Below are 23,341 nucleotides of genomic sequence, written 5' to 3' on the forward strand. Positions count from 1 at the left end.
ACCCCCCCCCCAGCATTCCCCCAATTTGGGATGCCACCAGTTGGGCGACAACCCCAGAAAACCCCCAAAAAAGCCCCATTTTCCCCCAAATCGGGGTGCCGCGGGATGGGCAGAGCCCCCCCCCCATATCCTTGTGTCCCCCCCCCCCAAAAAAAATCCCACCCGTGCGCTCCAATGGCCCCATTGTGCTCCTTTACATAAGGCCTGGGGCCCCGCTCCGGCTGCCAAATCCAATTAGGGTCCGGCCCCGGCCAAATCCCCATTAAGCCCCCCCCTCTCCAGTGCCCCCCCCCAAGGGACTGGGACCCCCCCCAGGTGCCTCAGTTGTGGGGTCAGCCCGGGACAGCTTCCCCCCCCCCCCAAAAAAAAAAAAAAATCCCCCCAAAAAAGATTGCGGAGCGGTGGCGGCGTCCCCATGGGGTTGGGTTTTAGGTTTTTTTTATAGGGTGGGGGGAAATTAGAGGGAAATTGGGGGGAAATGCGGGTATTTAGGGTATTTTTAGGGCTGTTTGAAATGGGGGGGGGGACACCCACGGGGCTTGGTGCCTGTAGGTCCCCGGGGGCAGCAGCACTGGCCCGAGGGGCACCCGGCCTGCGGGGGCCGTTCCCAATCCCCCATCGATATTGGGACGGGGGGGGCGCTGCCGGACCCCTCGCTGCCCCCCCTGCGCCCCATAGGCTACGGCCGCCCCCCCGCCGCCCCCTTTGGCCTCGCCAACAACGGCCACACCGGTGAGCGGCTACTGGGGGGAGGGTGACGATGATGATGGAGGTGGGGGGGGGGTGTTTATTGGGGTCCCCGCTTAGTGAAACCCCCCCCGACCCTATAGCGGTGCTGGCGTTGCCCCCCTCTTTGCGCCTGGGGGGGCTGCCCCACAGCTTCGCGGCCGCTCAGCTCCATTTCCATTGGGGGCGGAATGGGGGGGCCGAGCACCTCCTGGATGGGTACCGGGCACCCGCTGAGGTATGGGGTGGCCCCAACCCGGGAATGGGGTCGGGGTGGGAATGGGGGTGGGAGTGGGGTCGGGGTGGGAATGGGGGTGGGAGTGGGGTTGGGGGGGCTGGGGTGGGAATGGGGCCCGGTGTGGGAGTTGGTGTAGGATTGGGGTTAGGGTGGGGGGCCGGTGTGGGATTGGGGTTAGGGTGGGATCTGGTGTGGGAGTTGGGCCCGGTGTAGGATTGGGGTGAGGGTAGGGGGCTAGGGTGGGAATAGGTGTGGGAACGGGGTCAGGGTGGGGGTCCAGTGTGGGAATGGGGTTAGGGTGGGAGCTGGTGTGGGATTGGGGTTAGGGTAGGGGGCTAGGGTGGGAATGGGTGTGGGATTGGGGTCGGGGTGAGGGGCTGGTGTGGGAACGGGGCCCGGTGCGGGAATGAGTGTGGGATTGGGGTGAGGGTAGGGGGCTGGGGTGGGAATTGGTGTAGGAATAGGGTCAGGGTGGGGGGTCTGGTGTGGGAATGGGTGTGGGATTGGGGTTAGGGTGGGATCTGGGGTGGGAATGGGGCCTGGTGTGGGAATTGGGCACGGGAACAGGGCCTGGGGTGGGAATCCCCACGGGAACGGGTGAAGGAACGGGGCTGGGGGTGGGAAATGGGTACGGGGACGGGTCCTGGGGTGGGAATCAGCACGGGAACGGGTGTGGGTTGGGGAATGGGTACGGGAACGGGGCCTGGGGTGGGAATCGGGTATGGAAATGGGAATGGGTTGGGAAATGGGGACAGGGAACAGGTCCTGGGGTGGGAATCGGGTATGGGAACGGGGCTGGGAACGGGGCTGGGGGTGGGAAACGGGCACGGAGCGAAGGGATCCTGCTGTGGGAAGCGGGAAGGGGCCGGGGCAGGGCGCAGGGCACCACCTGGGGGGTTTGGGGTGGGGGGCACACCGAGGGGACCCCCCCCTTGAACCCGCAGCTGCACGTGGTGCACTACGACGCCGAGCGCTTCGCCAACGCCAGCCAGGCTCAGCACCACGCCGCCGGGCTGGCCGTGCTGGGCGTCCTGCTGGAGGTACAGGGGGGGGGGCCGGGAAACCCCCCCCCCAACCCCCCCCAAACCCTATTAACACCGTCCTGACCCCCTGGGGACCCCCACCCCAAAAAAAAAACCCAAATCTCCATCCAGGCCGGCGACGAACCCAACCCTGCCTACGACAACATCCTGAGGCACCTGGGCAGCATCCGCTACGCCGGTGAGGGGTGAGGGGGGACAGTGGGGGCTTCACCTCCCCCGGGGGGGGTCCCAATTTGTTCCCCCCCCCTCATTTCTTGTAGGGCAGGCGACCTCCATCCCCTCCTTCAGCCTGCGGGGTCTGCTGCCCCAGCGCTTGGACCGCTACTACCGCTACAACGGGTCCCTCACCACCCCCCCCTGCTTCCAAAGTGTCCTCTGGAGCGTCTTCCAGGAGCCCGTCCTCCTCAGCCGGGCCCAGGTGGGGATTTTGGGGGGGGTCTGGAGGGGAATTTAGGGGTCGAGGACGAGGGGGGAGCAGCCCCTGAAGCCCCCACCCCGGTCCCGTTTCAGCTGGAGCAGCTGCGGGGTTCCCTTTACGCCACGGCGCCCGACGAGCCCGAACCCGAGAGGCTGGAGGAGAATTTTCGGGCCCCCCAGGACCTCAACCAGAGGCTGGTGCTGGCGTCCTTCAGCAGCGGTGAGGGGAAATGGGGTGGGATGAGGGGGGGGGGGGACACACACGGCGCCCCCCCCAGAGCCCCCAGCAAGGGCCCGAGGGCAGCGCTGGCTCTTCCCTTGCAGGGCCCGAGGGATATTCGACAGGTAGGGCGCAGGCAGAGAGGCTGGGGGGGAGGTTTGGGGGCATCCTTTTGCCCCCCCCCAGCCCCCGAGTGTTGTTTTTTTCGTTTTTTGTTTTTTTTTTGGGGGGGTTCCACGCAGGTGAAGTCGTCGCCATCGTCTTCGGCACCGTCTTCGGCTGCCTCGGCCTCTTCCTCGCCGTCCATTTCGTGAGCAAGAGGCTGCGGTGAGAGCCCCCCCCCCCCAAAAACAAACCCTGATCCCACTTGATCCCACTGTGGGGGGGGGGCAGGACCCCCCCAATTTTCTCCCCCCACCCTCCTGAGGGTCTCTGTCTCCCCCCGAGGCAGCACGAGGAGCAGGCAGCAGCAGGACGTGGTCTTCAAAGCCTCCTCGCGCCGCACGCCCGAGAACCACCAGCCCTGAGCCCCCCCCCCCCAAAAAAAAAGCCCCCCCCAGCACCCAGGGGCTGGGAGCAGTGCAGGATGAGGTGCGCCGACCCCCTTCCCCCCCCCAACCCCACCCCACAAAGCTCGGGGCCACGTAGTCACTATTAAAAGGGTTTTACTCTGAATCAAAAAAATAATTTAACCCCCCCACCCCCCCCCACCACCCAGGGGGCGCTTAGAAAAGACCCAAAAATGGGGAGCAGCGAGTGTGGGGGGGCACCAAAAACCCCCTCAGCCATCACCCCGCTCCCAGGGGCTGTGTGGGATGCTCTGGAGGGGGGTCCCACAGCCCTGAGCCCCTTGTGCTGGGGGGGGGGGACACGGGGGGGGCCCTGCCCCGAGCCCGGTGGCACCGCAGCAGCCCCGGGGCTGTCCCCGGGTTTTTCTCCCACCCCGTGGGGATTCCTGGGAAGGAAAAGCCAACGGGGGGTCACTACCGAAGCTAACGGGGGCGCCACGGCACAGGGGGGGGACACAAACGGCCCCAAAACCCCCCCAAAAAGGAACGGGGGGGTTTAGGGTTGGGGCTCGGAGCTGAGTTTGTGCCCTGGGGCAGGACGGGCGGAGAGGCTCGGCCTTGCCCTGCAGAGCCAGCCGGGAGCTGTGGGGGGACAAAAACTCCCCAAAACCCCCCAAAAACCCCATACGGAGGCTGCCCCCAGCCCCAGCATCGTCCAGTTCCCCCCGGGGGGGGGGGTAAAATTTGGGGTCCGGGGACGGTCGCGGCTCACTCCTCGAAAGGCACCCGCAGCGCCGAGTACATCATCACGCGGCTGTCGGCCTCCTGCTTACCTGGAGGGGGGGGGAAAAAAAAAAAAACACCCAGGCAGGGCGAGGATGAAGAGGGTGAGAGGGTGGAAACGTTGTGGGGTGGGGGGCGTTTTTTGGGGTTTTTTAGGAACCCCGATCTTCCAGGAGATGCAGCGGGGAGGTGGGTCCAGGTGAGACCCCTCCTCGCCGCCACGCGGCTCTGGGGGAAGGTGCTGAGGGCACCCGAAACCCGCGGTCACCCCCCCCCCCCGCCACGGGACACGCAGAGAGGCCCCAAAATTCCCCCAAAAGTGCCCTTCCCGGCCCGGCTCTTACAGGAGAGGCACTTGAGGACATTGTGGAAGGAGCCCCCAGCCGTGACGAAGGCCCAGAGGCCGGTGCAGACGGTGATGATGTAGATGGGGACCAGGCTGGCCTCGTACCAGGGGTTCAGGAACGTCTGTGGGGTGTGGGGGGGGGACACACGGGGACACGGAGAGCGGGGTGAGCGACGGGAAACGGCGACGGCGGAGCCAGGAGCTCAAATTCCAGCCTCGAGGTTTCCCGTTTGGGATTAGCAGCTAATCCTCCCGCTGCCCCCGAGGTTTTCCTTAGCCCCGCTTAAATCCCGCTGCCCCCCCCCACCCCGTGCGGCTTGGGGTCGTGCCAGAGTGCTCCGAGCAGCCCCACACATCCCCGGAGGAGATTTGGGGGAGCTGGAAATGCCTCCAGGTGCTCCCGGGGTCCTCTCCCTGTCCCTAGAGGGGTTCCCGACGCCGCCGACGGCTGATTTGATTTTGGGGGAAGCCCCCGGGTGCCCCCAACTCACCAGCCCCGAGGTGGCGAGGTGACTGGCCACCACCACCCCCAGGCACCAGTAGCGGCGGCGCTCGCAGGCGTCGAAGAAAATCACTCCCCAGAAAGTGTGGAGCAGAACCACGGCCATGGTGAGGAACGCTGGGGGGGGGAGGAAAGAAAATTACACCTTCACCAATCGCTGGGGGTCCGGGGGGGTTCCCTCGGGCGTTTGGGAGGCGCCGGTGGCAAAATTGTGCCTCGTGCGACTGGTTTTGGGGCTAAACGCTGTGGGATCTGCACCAAGAGAGCTCTGCTCCCATCCCCAGCCTCACCGGAGGTGATGAAGTAATACGGGGAGTCCCCGTGGATCCCGACGATGCCCGGCCCGATGGAGTCAGCCAGGATGTTGATGACGGAGAAGACGCCGCTGATGATGCCGAAGGACAGGCCGGACACTGCGGAGGGAGAAGGAAATCAGGAAAAAGGAGACCGAGCGCAGCCCACCGCCCCTCCTGCCCGCCCCGGGGGCTCGCAGCCCCCCTGGGGGTGCAGGAACAGAACCAGGCCGAGGCTCTTAGCGATGTGCAGACGGGAAAAAGAAATAATCAAGGAGCAAATTAATCATGACGGGATCATCTTTAAGGTCCCCACCGACTCCGACCGGCACTCTCAGTGCCCCCACACGCTCCCCGCTCCCCAAATTGTGCAGGAAAAGGTAGAAAAGGGAATTGGGAAGGGCGAGTGAGCCTCGTGGCCTCGTGGTCACTGCCGCTGCTCTCCGATAGCTGAGGGTCCTGCTGTCCCCAAGCCCTGCCCGGGCTCGTGCTCACCGTAAGCCATCTGCTTGAGGGAGATGGGCGAGCGGCCGTCCTCGCTGATCGTGGCCAAGCCTTCGTCTGCTTTCCTGCTCAGGAAGGGGAGAAAGAGTGAGCAGGAGGGCAGGAATCAGGCCTGCACGGGGCTCCGCGCTGCAGAAGGAGCTTGTGCAAACAGGGAAGGGTTTGAAGGGGGTTATAAACAAGGCAGGAGCAAGGGATAACAGCTCTGGAGCAGGATCTAAGGAGGAAGAGGTTTTGGGGGGTTTGCCTGGGTTAAAAATAAGCAGCGTTTGGCACCGACTGGATCCCAAGAGAGCCCCGGGTGAGGGATGCTTGGGGAAGAGGCCACGGGGGCTCTGTGAGGAGCGCTGCCCCCGGCCGGGCTCTTACTTCAGCAGCTTGAAGTAGGCGAATCTGAAAGCCTCCTGCAGCAGGACGGAGACGGCCGCCCCGAAGATGAGGAGGCCGTACTGGAGCTTGGCGTCCTCCCGGTCGCTGAGGTGGACGGAAACGAACCAGATGAGGGACGCCAGGAGCAGAGACACCAGCCAGAAAAACGCCCTGCGGAGGGAGAGGAACAACGAGGTGAGGCCGGGACCCCCCTGAGGCGCTTCCCCTCACGAGCCGGAGGCTGGAATCGCACGAGGATGAGCGGCTCCATCGGAGGCTGCTCGGCTTTGTCCTGGCTCCGGGTCACGACAGGTCCTGGCTCAGGGAGGTGGCTGAAAAATCAAACGGGTTGGGAGCCTAAAATCTTCCTTTCTCCTCTCAGGGCCACCACAACCTCCTCCGAGGACAGCTGCTGCCCTCTGAGGCGCTCGGTGCTACGCCCAGGGAAGGCCAAATGGAGGCCTGGCCTCGAGAGAAGGAAAGTGCCCCCACATCTCCCGGAGACACCCAAAAAGCCGCAAAAAAAGGGCCGGCAGCTCGGCTGGCCCCCATGGCAGGGACGGTGCCACCGGGGCGGAGGCTGCGTGGGTTCAAACCCTGCGGTTGTGGTGGAGCCCACAGCCTCCGGGCACCTTCCTGGCGCTGGGAGCCCCCAAAACCACATCCTGGGGGGGGGGGAGAGGTCGGGGGCTGAGGGGAGCGGCTCAGAGCAGCACCGAGGCTCTGAATAAACAGAAGAACCAACGGGGAGGCTGCCAGGAGGGATTTGGGGTGAGGCTCAGCCCCCCTAACCCCCAGAGGCTGCCTCACAACCCAGGGCTCCCCCAAACAACCCCCCTCAGAGCGTGGCCTCCACAGGGCTGGCCTCCACAGGAGCCCCCCTATATAGGGCCGGCCTCCATAGGGCCCCCCATATAGGGCCGGCCTCCATAGGGCCCCTCTATATAGGGCCGGCCTCCATAGAGTCCCCCTATATAGGGCCGGCCTCCATTGGGCCCCTATATAGGGCCGGCCTCCATAGGGGCCCCTTGTATAGGGCCGGCCTCCATTGGGCCCCTATATAGGGCCGGCCTCCATTGGGGCCCCTTCTACCGGGGCGGCCCCCCCCGGGGCGACCTCCCGGGCCCTCCCCCGAGCCCCCCCGGCCCCCTCACCCCGCCACCAGGATGATGACCCGCAGGGGCTCGGCCGCCACCGTCAGCAGGACGAGGGCGAGCGCGGGCCCGAAGGCGATGCCCGCGCACCCGAAGAAGACGGCGGCCCCCATGGTCGGCGGGCGGCGGGCGGGGCGCCGCGGGGCACGCCGGGAGTTGTAGTCCTGCAAAAAGGGCGAGGTAATGGCAGAGGGCGGCCGGGCCGCGGGGCACCATGGGAGATGTAGGCCGTGGGGAGGGTGGTGGAGGTGAGGCAGCGCCGTGAGGCATGATGGGAGTTGTAGTTCGGGGAGAGTTGTGGCGCCCCCTGGGGGGGCGCGTTGGTTTTTGGGTTTGATCTCGATTTCCTCCTCATTTGACGTTCAGTCTCTTTATTCCCTCCTCGTTTGAGCTTCAATCTCTATATTTACTCCACGTTTGAGCATCAATCCCATTATTCATTCCTCATTTGAGGTTTAATACCATTGTTTACTCCTCATTTTAGCTTCAATCTTATTATTAACTCCATGTTTGAGGTCCAATCCCGTTATTTACTCCTTGTTTGACCTTCAATCCCCTCATTCCCTCCTTGTTTGAGCTTCATTCTCTATATTTACTCCTCGTTTCAAATTCAACCCCATGATTTACTCCTCATTTGAGGTTCACTCTCTCTATTTACTCCTCAATTCAGTTTCAATACAATGGTTTATCCACCATTTTAGTTTCAATCTCTTTATTAACACCACATTTGACATCCAATCCCGTTAATCACTCCTCCTTCGAGCCCCCTCGTTGCAGTTTCAGTCCCGTTCCTTCCTCCCCGCTGTCCCGGCGGCCAGGGCAGCCGCAGCCTCCCGGGGCTGCACGGCGCCGCCACCGAGGCCTTGGGGCCCAGCCCCGTGGGTCACGGCGCTGCCCTGGCTGGGGTGGCGAAGCGGAGCTGGGCGTACGTCAGCTGTCCCTGCGGGCACCGACGCCATCAGAGCGGCCCCAAGACCAGCCCCCAACCCTTATGGGGCTGTGCCTGGCCCCGTTATCGCCACCGCCCTGTGTGGGGACCCCCGGGGGCCGCATGGCCTCACCTGCTGCTGCTGGGGTGCAGGAGGGTTCGGGGCTCTGGGCCGGAGTCCTGGCGGGGACAGAGACGTGTCCCCAGCATGGGGACAGAGGGGAATTGGGGATGGGATGGGGGAGTGGGGTCCCGGGCAGCAGGGGAAAAAAGGGATACAGGGGGCCGTCACCCCCAGCCCCTGCTCGGCTCCTTACCCGTCCGTGCGCGGAGGAGGCAGGAGATGCCGAGGATGAGGCCGAGCAGCAGCAGCGCCCCGGCTGCGGCCATGGCCACGGCACTTGGTGTCGTGCAGGCACCTGGGGGGGGGCGGCTTGTCCCAGCCATCTCCTGACCCCCATGTGCCCTCCTTGATCTCTCCAATACCCCAACATCCTCCCATTGCCCCCCATTATTCCCTCATCACTCCCAGCTTCCCCCCATCACCCCCACAACATACCCCTATCACCCCATTATTCCCCCATCGCTCCCCAGCATGACCCCATCACGCCCAGCTTCCCCCCATCATCCCCAACATCCCTCATTGCTTCCCGTTATCCCCCCATCATCCCCAACATGCCCCCATCACCCCATTATTCCCCCATCACCCCCTAACATGCCCCCATCACTATCCAGCTTCCCCCCATCACCACCCAACATCCCCCCATCACCCCCAACATCTCCCCATTGCCCCCCATTATCCCCCCATCGCCCCCCAACATCCCCCATTACTCCCAACTACCTCATTTTCCCCACACGTGCCCCAGCTCCGAGAAACCCCCGGGAAGGGGGGGTGACCCCATCTGCCCTGTCCCCTGCTCACCCCGGTGCCCAGGCTCGTGCTCACCCTTGGCCCCGTGCAGCTCCACGCTCCTGCGGACGGGGGGACCGGAGGCATTGAAGCGCACCTCGCAGAGCCCCCCGGTGCCCCCGGCGATGCCCGCGGGGCTGATGAGCGGCTCTGTGCTGCCCCCCAGCCCCAGCACCTGCTGGGGTCGGGGCCCCCCCGGCCAGGAGACGAGGACGGGGCCGCTGGCGTTGCCCACGGCACAGACCAGGCCGGGGGGGTCTGAAGGGGAGCCGTGGGGCGCCAGCACCCGCACCCAGCTCTGGGCCCTCCAGCTGTCTGCAGAGAGGAGAGCAGGGGCTCGGTGGGCTGCGATGTGGGCAGGGACCCTGCGTCCCTCTGGGGACCCTGGCATAGGGACACGAGGGACATGGGGGGGGTCCATGCAATGGGGAGAAACGGGGGTCCCATCTGCTGTAGGGACATGGGTGCAGACCGTGCAATGGGGAGACTTGGGGGGTTCCCCATCTAACAAGTGAGGGCTCAGGGGTACAAGTTGGGGTCCCCACACCACCCGCAGCCCAGCAGCCCCCCTACCTCCCACGATCAGCGCGGTGCCGTTGCCGAAGAGCAGCTTGGATCCGGAGATGCAAGCGCAGAGGTAGAGGCCGATGTGGTCACGGCGGGCGGCAGCGATGTGCAGCACGGTGCGTCCCTTCATGTACTCGCAGGAAAATCCCTCCCGAGCCTCCTGGTCGCAGCTGAGGATCAGCCGAGGCCGCTCCCCATGGACACGCCGGTACCAGAACACGTTGAGTTTGCCATCGAGCCCCTCGCCCAGAATGCAGCTGATCTCCACCGGAGTGCTGGGCTCCACGAAGAGGAAGGGCTGGGGCTGCTGCACTGCCAGCAACGTTGCCGGTGCTGCAGGGATCGACCGGGGGCTCATTCAATGCCTGCTCTCCAAGCCCAGCCTGTGCTCCCACCGCCCAGAGATCACTCAGAAAGTGACAGGAGCCCCTCTCCCCAGCGCTTGCCCCGATGCTCACCCAGACAGAGCAGCAGCAGCAGCCCCGTGGCCAGCAGCGCCTTCGTACAGGAGGAACCCAGGGGTGCCATTGTTGTGTTCGTCCCAGTCCTTCTGCAGGGTTGCTGAGTGCACCGGGACCAGTGGATGCCTGAAGCGTGGGGTCCTGGCAGCGATGTCCCCCAGCCGTGAGGACGCGGTGTCCCCATGGAGGACGTGGTGTCCCCACAAAGGACACGGTGTCCCCACGGGGAATGCGTCCTCCCCACGCGCCGCTGCCGGCAGCTGTGGGGTGCATCGCCGGGTGCAGAGCTCTTGTCAGCTTGCTGGCACGGACCCACATCCGGGAGAAAAATTTGGCTTTTAACCATTTCTGTGACGCTCAGGGCTGCAGGTGGCTCCTCAAAGGCCCCGCGACGCCCTCGGGTGCCCACCCCCAAATTCTTGAGACGAAGGAAGGAGCCAGCCCCAGCGCTGGGCACTCCAAACCACAGCGCACCGTGCCGCCGCTCTTGCTTTGGGGAAACCGCAGCGCAGAGGCTGGGGAGCTGCCTCGGGGCGGGGGCGGCTGCACCCCCAGCCGCGGCCCCCCCAGCCATCCTCACGTCAGCCGAAGTGACCTGAACGGTGACGTTCAAAGGGCCGCGGCCCGAAGGCGAGAGGCAACTCTGGTCCCCCAGCCCTGCCCTGCTTTCCTGTTGTGGTTCGGCAACCGTGGCTCTTTGCTACCCCAGCGCCCAGCTTTGGCGACAAAAACCTTCAGACCCAACGGTTTGCTGGGGGGCAGGGGTTCGGTTCGAGCAAACAGCAGAGAGGTGACAAAATCAACAAGGTGAGGCTGACCGCAGCGCTCCTCGGCTCCGGCAGCTCCTCACCCAGCCTCCAGCTGCTGCAACGAGGCCGAGCCTTCACGAGCAGAGTTTGCTGCTCCAGCTCCGAGAGACACCCAGAGGCACCTCGCCGCCCTGCCCAGTGCTCGTTGTGCTCCTCTCCAGAGCAGACCCGTGCCTCCACGCATCCCCGTACACGTGGCATGGCCTCCTGAGATTTGCTGCAGCCTGAAGCGAGAGAGGAAGAAGCAGGGGACGATGCCCGGGGCTCCTCGGGGCGAGGCGCAGGCAGACAAAGCGCAGCAGGACCCCCCCGCTGCAATGAGGAGCTGCAATTAAATTGCAGTCCGCGAGCAGGAGCCCATCGAGCTCCGTCCCCTCGCCAGGCATCGCCTCCCCTTCCCTCTGTGCCTCCGCGACCCCAGACGACAGCCAGGCTCCCTTGTGCTGTGTCGAAGCCTTTTGCAGGAGCCGAGAGGCGACCGAGGAGCGTGGGCAGCCCCAGGCGGAGATGTGCAGCCTGCCCGGGGTTCTCCTGCTCCTCCTGACAGGTACGTCCCGTCCCGTCCCGCTGCACCAATGCTCCAGCCTCGCTTTCTGCTACGCTAAACCTGCATGGGGTAAACCCCGGGGTGCTGCTGCCTCGCTGTGCAACGCCAATTTTGCACAAACCCCCGAAACCCCGCTGGTTTGGAGCCAGAAGGCGACAGCCTGAAGCGCGAGGGTGACCCCGTGGCACTGCCTGCTGCGCTCAGACCCGCTCCCCCTGTGCAGGAGCCGCCTCTGCGGAGGAGCCGCGGATCCAGCAGAGCCCGGCACAGCTCTGGCTGCACCCTGGGGCGACGGCCGAGCTGAGCTGCAGCATCTCGGGTAACCCAGAGCATGCCAATTGGTACAGGGAGAAACCGGACGGCAGCTTGGAATGGATTCACTGGAGCGCAGAGGCCTCAAAACCAAAGGGGAGATACTCAGGGACGGTGAGAGCACAGGGTATTTTCTCCTTGAGTATCAGCAATGTGCAGCGTGAGGACGCTGGGTATTATTACTGCACCTCCTCCGTGTTGCACTCCCAGTTTGGGAACGGGACCAGGCTCCTCGTCACAAGTGAGTGTGGCAGCGTGTGGTGGTGCTGGGGACATCCCTGGGGACATCCCTGGGGACATCCCTGGGGACACTGGGATTTCCCACTCACTTTCAGATGCCTCCGAGCCCAAGATCTCCATCCTGGTACCCGTGGACACGGAGGAGACCTCAGACTTTATCCCCCTGCTGTGCCACCTCCCTGGCGCCTGGAACCTCACCTGGGTCTTGGCCGAGCGCTGGGACGGGGCCATGAATTGCACGGCCACGGAGCGCGGCACGGGCAGGATCGTCAGCGAGACCATCGGCACGGGTGAGCTCGAGCAGCCTCCCCCTGGGCACCGCGGGCGTTGCTCTGTGCTTGGTCTGTGCTTGCAGGGACTCCAAGCCCGCTTCTTCCAGCCTTAAATCCCTTTTTCCCCGTCTCCCTGGGCTGAAACGCTGCAAACGCTGCCCTGGCCACATCTCCCCGCTCTGCAGCCGCTTCTCTCGTGCTCCCTTTCCCCGGCCGCCCCCGGCGCCAGCTCCGTGCCCCATTCCAACGTCTCCTTGTCCTCCCGTCCCTCCCTGCAGCAGGATGCTTCCTGTGGCTGCTGGCCTTCGTGCCGCCCGGCGCCGCCGTCCTCGCCTTGATGTGCTGGGCAGCCCGGCTCCGCCAAAGGCCGGCCCGCGCGGTGCCGAGACGGGGCCCGGAGGTGAGCTGCTTCCCCAGCCCCCGGCACGAGGCTGTGGGCACGGCAGGAGGAAGGAGCTCCCAAGCAGCCCGGCCGGGGGCTTTGGCGCGGGCAAAGCATCCCCTGCAGCTGCAGGCGCAGCGCTGCCCCAACCGCGCGGCTTCTCGCTCTCTCTTGCAGACCGAGTGCGAGTACGCGGCGCTGGGGCACTGAGAAGCCCTTTCCCCGCGCCCGCCCTGCCAGAAGCCTGCGGTCTGCGAGCGGCGAAAACAAGAGAGGAAAGGGAAAGTGGTGGGATCCTGCGCTCTGCTGGATTTCCCTGCTCGGCTTCATGGCAGAGGGGGAGGAGGAACGCGGAGAGCGCTGCGGGAGGCTCGAGAGCCGTGAGGAATCCCATGCAGATAATAAAATCATGATTTCTTGGTAAGCAACCGAGGTCTCGGCTTCATTGGGATTGCTCCCTGTGCTACCCCGTGGGACAGCCACGGGGAGCTGCTGTTAAACAGGGCAAAAAAAAGTCCCTTTACACCTCGAGACTTAAGCACAGCCCTGTTTTAGCCCCTCCTCTCTGCATTTTGCTTCCTGAAGGGTGACCCCACTATGCACAGCACCTCTGAGGATGCTCCCCGTGCTCTCAGCACCTTCCCTGTCCCTGGCTGTGTAAATAACCCCGTGCTGGGGCAGGCATCCAGGCTCCCCTGGCTTTAGGGTTTACCACAACCTCCTCTTCCTCTCCACACGCGTGCTGCTGCTCCTGTGGCTGGGACATGAACCCCAAGGGGAAACCACCGAGCGACGGGGCCAAAACTTGTGGTGCCCTGCAACATTTAATGCCCTGTTTGCCTCCGTCTTCAAATGCTTATGATGGGCTTCGGGACCCAGGGTGCCCTGAGCTGGAGGACCATGACGGTGGGAACGATCAGATCCCAACCGACCCTGAACGTGTGCGGGATTTGCTGCTCCACCTGGATCCGTACGCGTCCATGGGTCCGGATGGGTTCATCCCAGGGTGCTCAGAGAGCTGGCAGACATCATGGCAGGACTGCGGGCTCACCTTGAGATTAGATATCAGGAGAAACCTCTTGTCTCAAAGAGTGGTCAGGCACTAGCATGGCCTGCCCAGGAGGTGGTGGAGTCACCATCCCTGGAGGTATTTAGAAGATGTTTCGATGTAGAGCTTAGGGATATGGTTTAGTGGGGACTGTTAGTGTTAGGTCAGAGGTTGGACTCGATGATCTTGAGGTCTCTTCCAACCTAGAAATTCTGTGATTCTGTGATTCTGTGACTGTATGGTTCTCAGCACTGAGTGCAGCTCTGGGCACCTCGGTACACGGAGGACATGAAAGCGTTGGAGAGTGTCCAGAGGAGGGCGACAAAGATGGCGAAGGGCCTAGAGGGGAAGGCGTGTGGGGAGCGGCTGAGGGCACTGGGCCTGTTCAGCCTGGAGAAGAGGAAGCTGAGGGGGGACCTCATGGCGGCCTACAGCTTCCTGGCGAGGGGAGTGGAGGGGCAGGCGCCGCCCTGTTCTCCTAACTCCCCAGTGCCAGGACCCGCGGGAATCCCTCGCAGGGGGCTCCTGCGGGAATCGCCTGCCCCACGGCCCCGCAGGACACGGGGTCCCTGTGCCAGCACCCGTGGGTGCCGTGGGGAGCAGGCCTGGGGCTTCCCCCCCAGCCCCAGGCAGCAGTAGCGGCGTTTCTTGCAGGGGGCGTTGAGTTTTGAGTTTAGTCTTGATTTCCTCCCCATTTCAGGTTCAACCCCACGATTTACTTCTCCTTTTAGTTTCAATCTCTTTATTAACGCCACATATGAGGTCCACTCCCATTATTCATCCTTGTTTGAGGTTCACTCTCTCTATTTACTCCTCAATTCAGTTTCAATACAATGTTTAATCAATTATTTTAGTTTCAATCTCTTTATTAACACCACATTTGAGGTCCAATCCCGTTAATCACTCCTCCTTCGAGCCCCCTCCTTGGAGGTTCGGTCCCTTGGAGGTTCGGTCCCGTTCCTTCCTCCCCGCTGTCCCGGCGGCCGGGGCAGCCGCAGCCTCCCAGAGCTGCACGGCGCCGCCACCGAGGCCTTGGGGCCCAGCCCCGTGGGTCACAGCGCTGCCCTCGCTGGGGTGGCGAAGCGGAGCTGGGCGTACGTCAGCTCTCCCTGCGGGCACCGACGCCATCAGAGCGGCCCCAAGACCAGCCCCCAACCCTTATGGGGCTGTGCCTGGCCCCGTTATCGCCACTGCCCCGTGTAGGGACCCCCGGGGGCCGCATGGCCTCACCTGCTGCTGCTGGGGTGCAGGAGGGTTCGGGGCTCTGGGCCGGAGTCCTGGCGGGGACAGAGACGTGTCCCCAGCGTGGGGACAGAGGGGAATTGGGGATGGGATGGGGGAGTGGGGTCCCGGGCAGCAGGGGAAAAAAGGGATACAGGGGGCCGTCACCCCCAGCCCCTGCTCGGCTCCTTACCCGTCCGTGCGCGGAGGAGGCAGCAGACGCCGAGGATGAGGCCGAGCAGCAGCAGCGCCCCGGCTGCGGCCATGGCCACGGCACTTGGTGTCGTGCAGGCACCTGGGGGGGGGGCGGCATGTCCCAGCCATCTCCTGACCCCCATGTGCCTTCCTTGATCTCTCCAATACCCCAACATCCTACCATTGCCCCCCATTATTCCCTCATCACTCCCAGCTTCCCCTCATCACCCCCACAACATACCCCTATCACCCCATTATTACCCATCGCTCCCAAGCATGACCCCATCACTCCCAGCTTCTCCCCATCATCCCCAACATCCCTCATTGCTTCCCGTTATCCCCCCATCATCCCCAACATGCCCCCATCACCCCATTATTCCCCCATCACCCCCTAACATACCCCATCACTATCCAGCTTCCCCCCATCACCACCCAACATCCCCCCATCGCCCCCCAACATCCCCAATTACTCCCAACTGCCTCACTTTCCCCACACGTGCCCCAGCTCCGAGGAACCCCCGGGAAGGGGGGGTGACCCCATCTGCCCTGTCCCCTGCTCACCCCGGTGCCCAGGCTCGTGCTCACCCTTGGCCCCGTGCAGCTCCACGCTCCTGCGGACGGGGGGACCGGAGGCATTGAAGCGCACCTCGCAGAGCCCCCCGGTGCCCCCGGCGATGCCCGCGGGGCTGATGAGCGGCTCTGTGCTGCCCCCCAGCCCCAGCACCTGCTGGGGTCGGGGCCCCCCCGGCCAGGAGACGAGGACGGGGCCGCTGGCGTTGCCCACGGCACAGACCAGGCCGGGGGGGTCTGAAGGGGAGCCGTGGGGCGCCAGCACCCGCACCCAGCTCTGGGCCCTCCAGCTGTCTGCAGAGACGAGAGCAGGTGCTCGGTGGGCTGCGATGTGGGCAGGGACCCCGCGTCCCTCTGGGGACCCCTCCTAGTGACACGAGGGGCATTGAGTATAGGGAGGTCTCCGTGCAATGGGGAGACTTGGGGGGTTCCCCATCTAACAAGTGAGGGCTCAGGGGTACAAGTTGGGGTCCCCACACCACCCCCAGCCCAGCAGCCCCCCTACCTCCCACGATCAGCGCGGTGCCGTTGCCGAAGAGCAGCTTGGATCCGGCGATGCAGGCGCAGAGGTAGAGGCCGGTGTGGTCACGGCGGGCGGCAGCGATGTGCAGCACGGTGCGTCCCTTCATGTACTCGCAGGAAAATCCCTCCCGAGCCTCCTGGTCGCAGCTGAGGATCAGCCGAGGCCGCTCCCCATGGACACGCCGGTACCAGAACACCTTGCTTTTGCCATCGAGCCCCTCGCCCAGAATGCAGCTGATGTCCACCGGAGTGCTGGGCTCCACGAAGAGGACGGGCTGGGGCTGGTGCAGATCCAGTGGCGCTGCCGGTGCTGCAGGGACCGACCGGGGGCTCATTCACCGCCTGCTCTCCAAGCCCAGCCTGTGCTCCCAAATCCCGGGGGCACTCAGAAAGCGAGAGCAGCCCCTCTCCCCAGCGCCTGCCCTGATGCTCACCCAGACAAAGCAGCAGCAGCAGCCCCGTGGCCAGCAGCGCCTTCGTACAGGAGAAACCCAGGGGTGCCATTGTTGTGTTCGTCCCAGTCCTTCTGCAGGGTCGCTGAGTGCACCGGGACCAGTGGATGCCTGAAGCGTGGGGTCCTGGCAGCAATGTCCCCCAGCCGTGAGGACGCGGTGTCCCCATGGAGGACGTGGTGTCCCCACAAAGGACGCGGTGTCCCCACGGGGAATGCGTCCTCCCCACACGCCGCTGCCGGCAGCTGTGGGGTGCATCGCCGGGTGCAGAGCTCTTGTCAGCTTGCTGGCACAGACCCACATCCGGGAGGAAAATTTGGCTTTTAACCATTTCTGTGACGCTCAGGGCTGCAGGTGGCTCCTCAAAGGCCCCGCGACGCCCTCGGGTGCCCACCCCCAAATTCTCGAGACGAAGGAAGGAGCCAGCCCCAGCGCTGGGCACTCCAAACCACAGCGCACCGTGCCGCCGCTCTTGCTTTGGGGAAACCGCAGCGCAGAGGCTGGGGAGCTGCCTCGGGGCGGGGGCGGCTGCACCCCCAGCCGCGGCCCCCCCAGCCATCCTCACGTCAGCCGAAGTGACCTGAACGGTGACGTTCAAAGGGCCACGGCCCGAAGGCGAGAGGCAACTCTGGTCCCCCAGCCCTGCCCTGCTTTCCTGTTGTGGTTCGGCAACCGTGGCTCTTTGCTACCCCAGCGCCCAGCTTTGGCGACAAAAACCTTCAGACCCAACGGTTTGCTGGGGGGCAGGGGTTCGGTGCGAGCAAACAGCAGAGAGGTGACAAAATCAACAAGGTGAGGCTGACCGCAGCGCTCCTCGGCTCTGCACCCAGCCTCCAGCTGCTGCAACGAGGCCGAGCCTCCACGAGCAGAGTTTGCTGCTCCAGCTCCGAGAGACACCCAGAAGCACCTCGCCGCCCTCCCCGGAGCTCGTCGTGCTCCTCTCCAGAGCAGACCCGTGCCTCCACGCATCCCCGTGCACGTGGCACGGCCTCCTGAGATTTGCTGCAGCCTGAAGCGAGAGAGGAAGAAGCAGGGGACGATGCCTGGGGCTCCTTGGGGCGAGGCGCAGCAGACAAAGCGCAGCAGGACCCCCCCCACTGCAATGAGGAGCTGCAATTAAATTGCAGTCCGCGAGCAGGAGCCCATCGAGCACTTGCGGCGGGGGCGAAGGAGGCCGGGGCTGCGCCCGCCGCCCCGTTTGGCTTTCGAAGCTCCGTCCCCTCGCCAGGCATCGCCTCCCCTTCCCTCTGTGCCTCCGCGACCCCAGACGACAGCCAGGCTCCCTTGTGCCGTGTCGAAGCCTTTTGCAGGAGCCGAGAGGCGACCGAGGAGCGTGGGCAGCCCCAGGCGGAGATGTGCAGCCTGCCCGGGGTTCTCCTGCTCCTCCTGACAGGTACGTCCCGTCCCGTCCCGTCCCGCTGCACCAATGCTCCAGCCTCGCTTTCTGCTACGCTAAACCCGCGTGGGGTAAACCCCGGGGTGCTGCTGCCTCGCTGTGCAACGCCAATTTTGCACCAAACCCCCCCAAACCCTGCTAGTTTGGAGCCAGAAGGCGACAGCCTGAAGCGCGAGGGTGACCCCATGGCACTGCCTGCTGCGCTCAGACCCGCTCCCCCCGTGCAGGAGCCGCCTCTGCGGAGGAGCCGCGGATCCAGCAGAGCCCGGCACAGCTCTGGCTGCACCCTGGGGCGACGGCCGAGCTGAGCTGCAGCATCTCGGGTAACCCAGAGCATGCCAATTGGTACAGGGAGAAGCCGGACGGCAGCTTGGAATGGATTTACTGGAGCGCAAAGGCCTCAAAACCAAAGGAGAGATACTCAGGGACGATGAGAGCACAGGGTTTTTTCTCCCTGAATATCAGCAATGTGCAGCGTGAGGACTCTGGGTATTATTACTGCACCTCCTTCGTGTTGCACTCCCAGTTTGGGAACGGGACCAGGCTCCTCGTCACAGGTGAGTGTGGCAGCGTGCAGTGGTGCTGGGGACATCCCTGGGGACATCCCTGGGGACACTGGGATTTCCCTCTCACTTTCAGATGCCTCCGAGCCCAGGGTCTCCCTCCTGGTGCCCGTGGACGCGGAGGAGCCCTCGGACGTTGTCCCCCTGCTGTGCCACCTCCCTGGCGCCTGGAACCTCACCTGGGTCTTGGCCGAGCGCTGGGACGGGGCCATGAATTGCACGGCCACGGAGCGCGGCACGGGCAGGATCGTCAGCGAGACCATCGGCACGGGTGAGCTCGAGCAGCCTCCCCCTGGGCACCGCGGTCTTTGCTCTGTGCTTGGTCTGTGCTTGCAGGGACTCCAAGCCCGCTTCTTCCAGCCTTAAATCCCTTTTTCCCCGTCTCCCTGGGCTGAAGCGCTGCAAACGCTGCCCTGGCCCCATCTCCCCGCTCTGCAGCCGCTTCTCTCGTGCTCCCTTTCCCCGGCCGCCCCCGGCGCCAGCTCCGTGCCCCATTCCAACGTCTCCTTGTCCTCCCGTCCCTCCCTGCAGCAGGATGCTTCCTGTGGCTGCTGGCCTTCGTGCCGCCCGGCGCCGCCGTCCTCGCCTTGATGTGCTGGGCAGCCCGGCTCCGCCGAAGGCCGGCCCGCGCGGTGCCGAGACGGGGCCCGGAGGTGAGCTGCTTCCCCAGCCCCCGGCACGAGGCTGTGGGCACGGCAGGAGGAAGGAGCTCCCAAGCAGCCCGGCCGGGGGCTTTGGCGCGGGCAAAGCATCCCCTGCAGCTGCAGGCGCAGCGCTGCCCCAACCGCGCGGCTTCTCGCTCTCTCTTGCAGACCGAGTGCGAGTACGCGGCGCTGGGGCACTGAGAAGCCCTTTCCCCGCGCCCGCCCTGCCAGAAGCCTGCGGTCTGCGAGCGGCGAAAACAAGAGAGGAAAGGGAAAGTGGTGGGATCCTGCGCTCTGCTGGATTTCCCTGCTCGGCTTCATGGCAGAGGGGGAGGAGGAACGCGGAGAGCGCTGCGGGAAGCTCGAGAGCCGTGAGGAATCCCATGCAGATAATAAAATCATGATTTCTTGGTAAGCAACCGAGGTCTCGGCTTCATTGGGATTGCTCCCTGTGCTACCCCGTGTGACAGCCACAGGGAGCTGCTGTTAAACAGGGCAAAATAAAGGTCCCTTTACACCTCGAGCCTTAAGCACAGCCCTGTTTTAGCCCCTCCTCTCTGCATTTTGCTTCCTGAAGGGTGACCCCACAACGTGCACAGCACCTCTGAGGATGCTCCCCGTGCTCTCAGCACCTTCCCTGTCCCTGGCTGTGTGCATAACCCCGTGCTGGGGCAGGCATCCAGGCTCCCCTGGCTTTAGGGTTTACCACAACCTCCTCTTCCTCTCCACACGTGTGCTGCTGCTCCTGTGGCTGGGACATGAACCCCAAGGGGAAACCACCGAGCGACGGGGCCAAAACTTGTGGTGCCCTGCAACATTTAATGCCCTGTTTGCCTCCGTCTTCAAATGCTTATGATGGGCTTCGGGACCCAGGGTGCCCTGAGCTGGAGGACCATGACGGTGGGAACGATCAGATCCCAACCGACCCTGAACGTGTGCGGGATTTGCTGCTCCACCTGGATCCGTACGCGTCCATGGGTCCGGATGGGTTCATCCCAGGGTGCTCAGAGAGCTGGCAGACATCATGGCAGGACTGCGGGCTCACCTTGAGATTAGATATCAGGAGAAACCTCTTGTCTCAAAGAGTGGTCAGGCACTAGCATGGCCTGCCCAGGAGGTGGTGGAGTCACCATCCCTGGAGGTATTTAGAAGATGTTTAGATGTAGAGCTTAGGGATATGGTTTAGTGGGGACTGTTAGTGTTAGGTCAGAGGTTGGACTCGATCATCTTGAGGTCTCTTCCAACCTAGAAATTCTGTGATTCTGTGTTACCCTGACTGCATGATTCTCAGCACTGTGTGCAGCTCTGGGCACCTCAGTACACGGAGGACATGAAAGTGTTGGAGAGTGTCCAGAGGAGGGCGACAAAGATGGCGAAGGGCCTAGAGGGGAAGGCGTGTGGGGAGCGGCTGAGGGCACTGGGCCTGTTCAGCCTGGAGAAGAGGAAGCTGAGGGGGGACCTCATGGCGGCCTACAGCTTCCTGGCGAGGGGAGTGGAGGGGCAGGCGCCGCCCTGTTCTCCTAACTCCCCAGTGCCAGGACCCGCGGGAATCCCTCGCAGGGGGCTCCTGCGGGAATCGCCTGCCCCACGGCCCCGCAGGACACGGGGTCCCTGTGCCAGCACCCGTGGGTGCCGTGGGGAGCAGGCCTGGGGCTTCCCCCCCAGCCCCAGGCAGCAGTAGCGGCGTTTCTTGCAGGGGGCGTTGAGTTTTGAGTTTAGTCTTGATTTCCTCCCCATTTCAGGTTCAACCCCACGATTTACTTCTCCTTTTAGTTTCAATCTCTTTATTAACGCCACATATGAGGTCCACTCCCATTATTCATCCTCGTTTGAGGTTCACTCTCTCTATTTACTCCTCAATTCAGTTTCAATACAATGCTTTATCCACCGTTTTAGTTCCAATCTCTTTATTAACACCACATTTGAGGTCCAATCCCGCCATTCACTTCTCCTTCGAGCCCCCTCCTTGGATGTTCGGTCCCGTTCCTTCCTCCCCGCTGTCCCGGCGGCCAGGGCAGCCGCAGCCTCCCGGGGCTGCACGACGCCGCCACCGAGGCCTTGGGGCCCAGCCCCGTGGGTCACGGCGCTGCCCTCGCTGGGGTGGCGAAGCGGAGCTGGGCGTACGTCAGCTGTCCCTGCGGGCACCAACGCCATCAGAGCGGCCCCAAGACCAGCCCCCAACCCTTATGGGGCTGTGCCTGGCCCCGTTATCGCCACCGCCCTGTGTGGGGACCCCCGGGGGCCGCATGGCCTCACCTGCTGCTGCTGGGGTGCAGGAGGGTTCGGGGCTCTGGGCCGGAGTCCTGGTGGGGACAGAGACGTGTCCCCAGAATGGGGACGGAGGGGAATTGGGGATGGGATGGGGGAGTGGGGTCCAGGGCAGCAGGGGAAAAAGGGGGCACGGGGGGCCGTCACAAGCAGCCCCTGCTCGGCTCCTTACCCGTCCGTGCGCGGAGGAGGCAGCAGACGCCGAGGCTGAGGCCGAGCAGCAGCAGCGCCCCGGCTGCGGCCATGGCCACGGCACTTGGTGTCGTGCAGGCACCTGGGGGGGGCGGCATGTCCCAGCCATCTCCTGACCCCAAATGTCCTCCCCTTGATCTCTCCCATACCCTAATATCCTCCCATTGCTCCCCCTTATTCCCCCATCACCACACAGCTTCCCCCCATCACCCCGAACATCCCCCTATCACACCATTATTCCCCCATCACTCCCCAAAATCCCCCATTACCCCCAACATTGCCTCACTTTCCCCACACGTGCCCCAGCTCCGAGAAGCTGATGGGGAAGGGGGGGTGACCCCATCTGCCCTGTCCCCTGCTCACCCCGGTGCCCAGGCTCGTGCTCACCCTTGGCCCCGTGCAGCTCCACGCTCCTGCGGACGGGGGGACCGGAGGCATTGAAGCGCACCTCGCAGAGCCCCCCGGTGCCCCCGGCGATGCCCGCGGGGCTGATGAGCGGCTCTGTGCTGCCCCCCAGCCCCAGCACCTGCTGGGGTCGGGGCCCCCCCGGCCAGGAGACGAGGACGGGGCCGCTGGCGTTGCCCACGGCACAGACCAGGCCGGGGGGGTCTGAAGGGGAGCCGTGGGGCGCCAGCACCCGCACCCAGCTCTGGGCCCTCCAGCTGTCTGCAGAGAGGAGAGCAGGGGCTCGGTGGGCTGCGATGTGGGCAGGGACCCCATGCGCCCCTGGGGACCCCTCCTAGTGACACGAAGGGCATTGAGTATGGGGGAGGCTCCATGCAATGGGGAGAAACGGGGGTCCCCATCTAACAAGTGAGGGCTCAGGGGTACATGTTGGGGTCCCCACACCACCCCCAGCCCAGCAGCCCCCCTACCTCCTACGATCAGTGCGGTGCCGTTGCCGAAGAGCAGCTTGGATCCGGAGTTGTAGGCGCAGAGGTAGAGGCCGGTGTGGTCACGGCGGGTGGCAGCGATGTGCAGCACAGCGCGTCCCTTCGTGTACTCGCAGGAAAATCCCTCCCGAGCCTCCTGGTCGCAGCTGAGGATCAGCCGAGGCCGCTCCCCATGGACACGCCGGTACCAGAGTGTGTTGTGTTTGCCATCGAGCCCCTCGCCCAGAATGCAGCTGATGTCCACCGGAGTGCTGGGCTCCACGAAGAGGAAGGGCTGGGGCTGCTGCACTGCCAGCAACGTTGCCGGTGCTGCAGGGACCGACCGGGGGCTCATTCACCGCCTGCTCTCCAAGCCCAGCCTGTGCTCCCAAATCCCGGGGGCTGCTCTCCCCGGTACCTGCCCCGATTCTCACCCAGCCACAGCAGCAGCAGCCGCCCTGGGGCCAGCAGCGCCTTCGTGCAGGAGAAACCCAGGGGTGCCATCGGTGTGCTCATTCTGCAGGGCGGCTGAGTGCACCGGGACCTGCAGCTACCCAAAGTGTGGGGTCCTGGCAGCGATGTCCCCCAGCCGTGAGGACACGGTGTCCCCACGAAGGACACGGTGTCCCCACGGGGAATGCGTCCTCCCCACGCGCCGCTGCCGGCAGCTGTGGGGTGCATCGCCGGGTGCAGAGCTCTTGTCAGCTTGCTGGCACGGACCCACATCCGGGAGGAAAATTTGGCTTTTAACCATTTCTGCGACACTCAGGACCGCAGGTGGCCCCTTGAGGGCCCCGCGACGCCCTCGGGTGCCCACCCCCAAATTCTCGAGACGAAGGAAGGAGCCAGCCCCAGCGCTGGGCACT

At 64.4% G+C, this 23,341-nt stretch overlaps 2 protein-coding genes and 2 long non-coding RNA genes across 5 annotated transcripts; 1 reads left to right on the plus strand and 3 right to left on the minus strand.

Moving 5' to 3' along the window:
• Positions 1–3,292: 3,292 nt before the first annotated feature.
• Positions 3,293–7,238, minus strand: APH1A (aph-1 homolog A, gamma-secretase subunit). Its single transcript, XM_082780713.1, has 7 exons — positions 7,105–7,238; positions 5,951–6,121; positions 5,573–5,646; positions 5,075–5,197; positions 4,774–4,901; positions 4,281–4,404; positions 3,293–3,986 (listed from the first exon to the last, which is right to left on the minus strand). Exons 1-7 carry the CDS (start codon positions 7,215–7,217, stop codon positions 3,922–3,924), a joined length of 798 nt encoding a protein of 265 aa, XP_082636839.1. The 5' UTR covers positions 7,218–7,238; the 3' UTR covers positions 3,293–3,921.
• Positions 7,239–7,823: 585 nt separating this feature from the next.
• LOC309888690 (uncharacterized protein) lies at positions 7,824–16,796 on the minus strand. Of its 2 annotated transcripts, none has more exons than XM_082781165.1 (6): positions 16,523–16,796; positions 9,516–9,842; positions 8,979–9,257; positions 8,350–8,451; positions 8,166–8,212; positions 7,824–8,038 (listed from the first exon to the last, which is right to left on the minus strand). In XM_082781165.1, exons 1-6 carry the CDS (start codon positions 16,707–16,709, stop codon positions 7,988–7,990), a joined length of 993 nt encoding a protein of 330 aa, XP_082637291.1. In that variant the 5' UTR covers positions 16,710–16,796; the 3' UTR covers positions 7,824–7,987. The 2 variants fall into 2 exon arrangements, with proteins under 2 accessions (XP_082637291.1, XP_082637290.1); XM_082781164.1 differs by having other exon boundaries at positions 7,824–8,044.
• A 1,782-nt stretch (positions 16,797–18,578) lies between these two features.
• LOC309888343 lies at positions 18,579–19,548 on the plus strand. The gene is made up of 3 exons (XR_014319146.1): positions 18,579–18,770; positions 19,031–19,152; positions 19,312–19,548. It is a non-coding gene; the product is annotated as an uncharacterized lncRNA (long non-coding RNA).
• A 1,517-nt stretch (positions 19,549–21,065) lies between these two features.
• LOC309888378 lies at positions 21,066–22,423 on the minus strand. The gene is made up of 4 exons (XR_014319148.1): positions 21,991–22,423; positions 21,584–21,685; positions 21,400–21,446; positions 21,066–21,278 (listed from the first exon to the last, which is right to left on the minus strand). It is a non-coding gene; the product is annotated as an uncharacterized lncRNA (long non-coding RNA).
• Between the last annotated feature and the right edge of the window lie 918 nt (positions 22,424–23,341).

Source organism: Aythya marila (assembly GCF_965140915.1).
Source record: "Aythya marila genome assembly, chromosome: 29".
Taxonomy (NCBI): Eukaryota; Metazoa; Chordata; class Aves; order Anseriformes; family Anatidae; genus Aythya; species Aythya marila.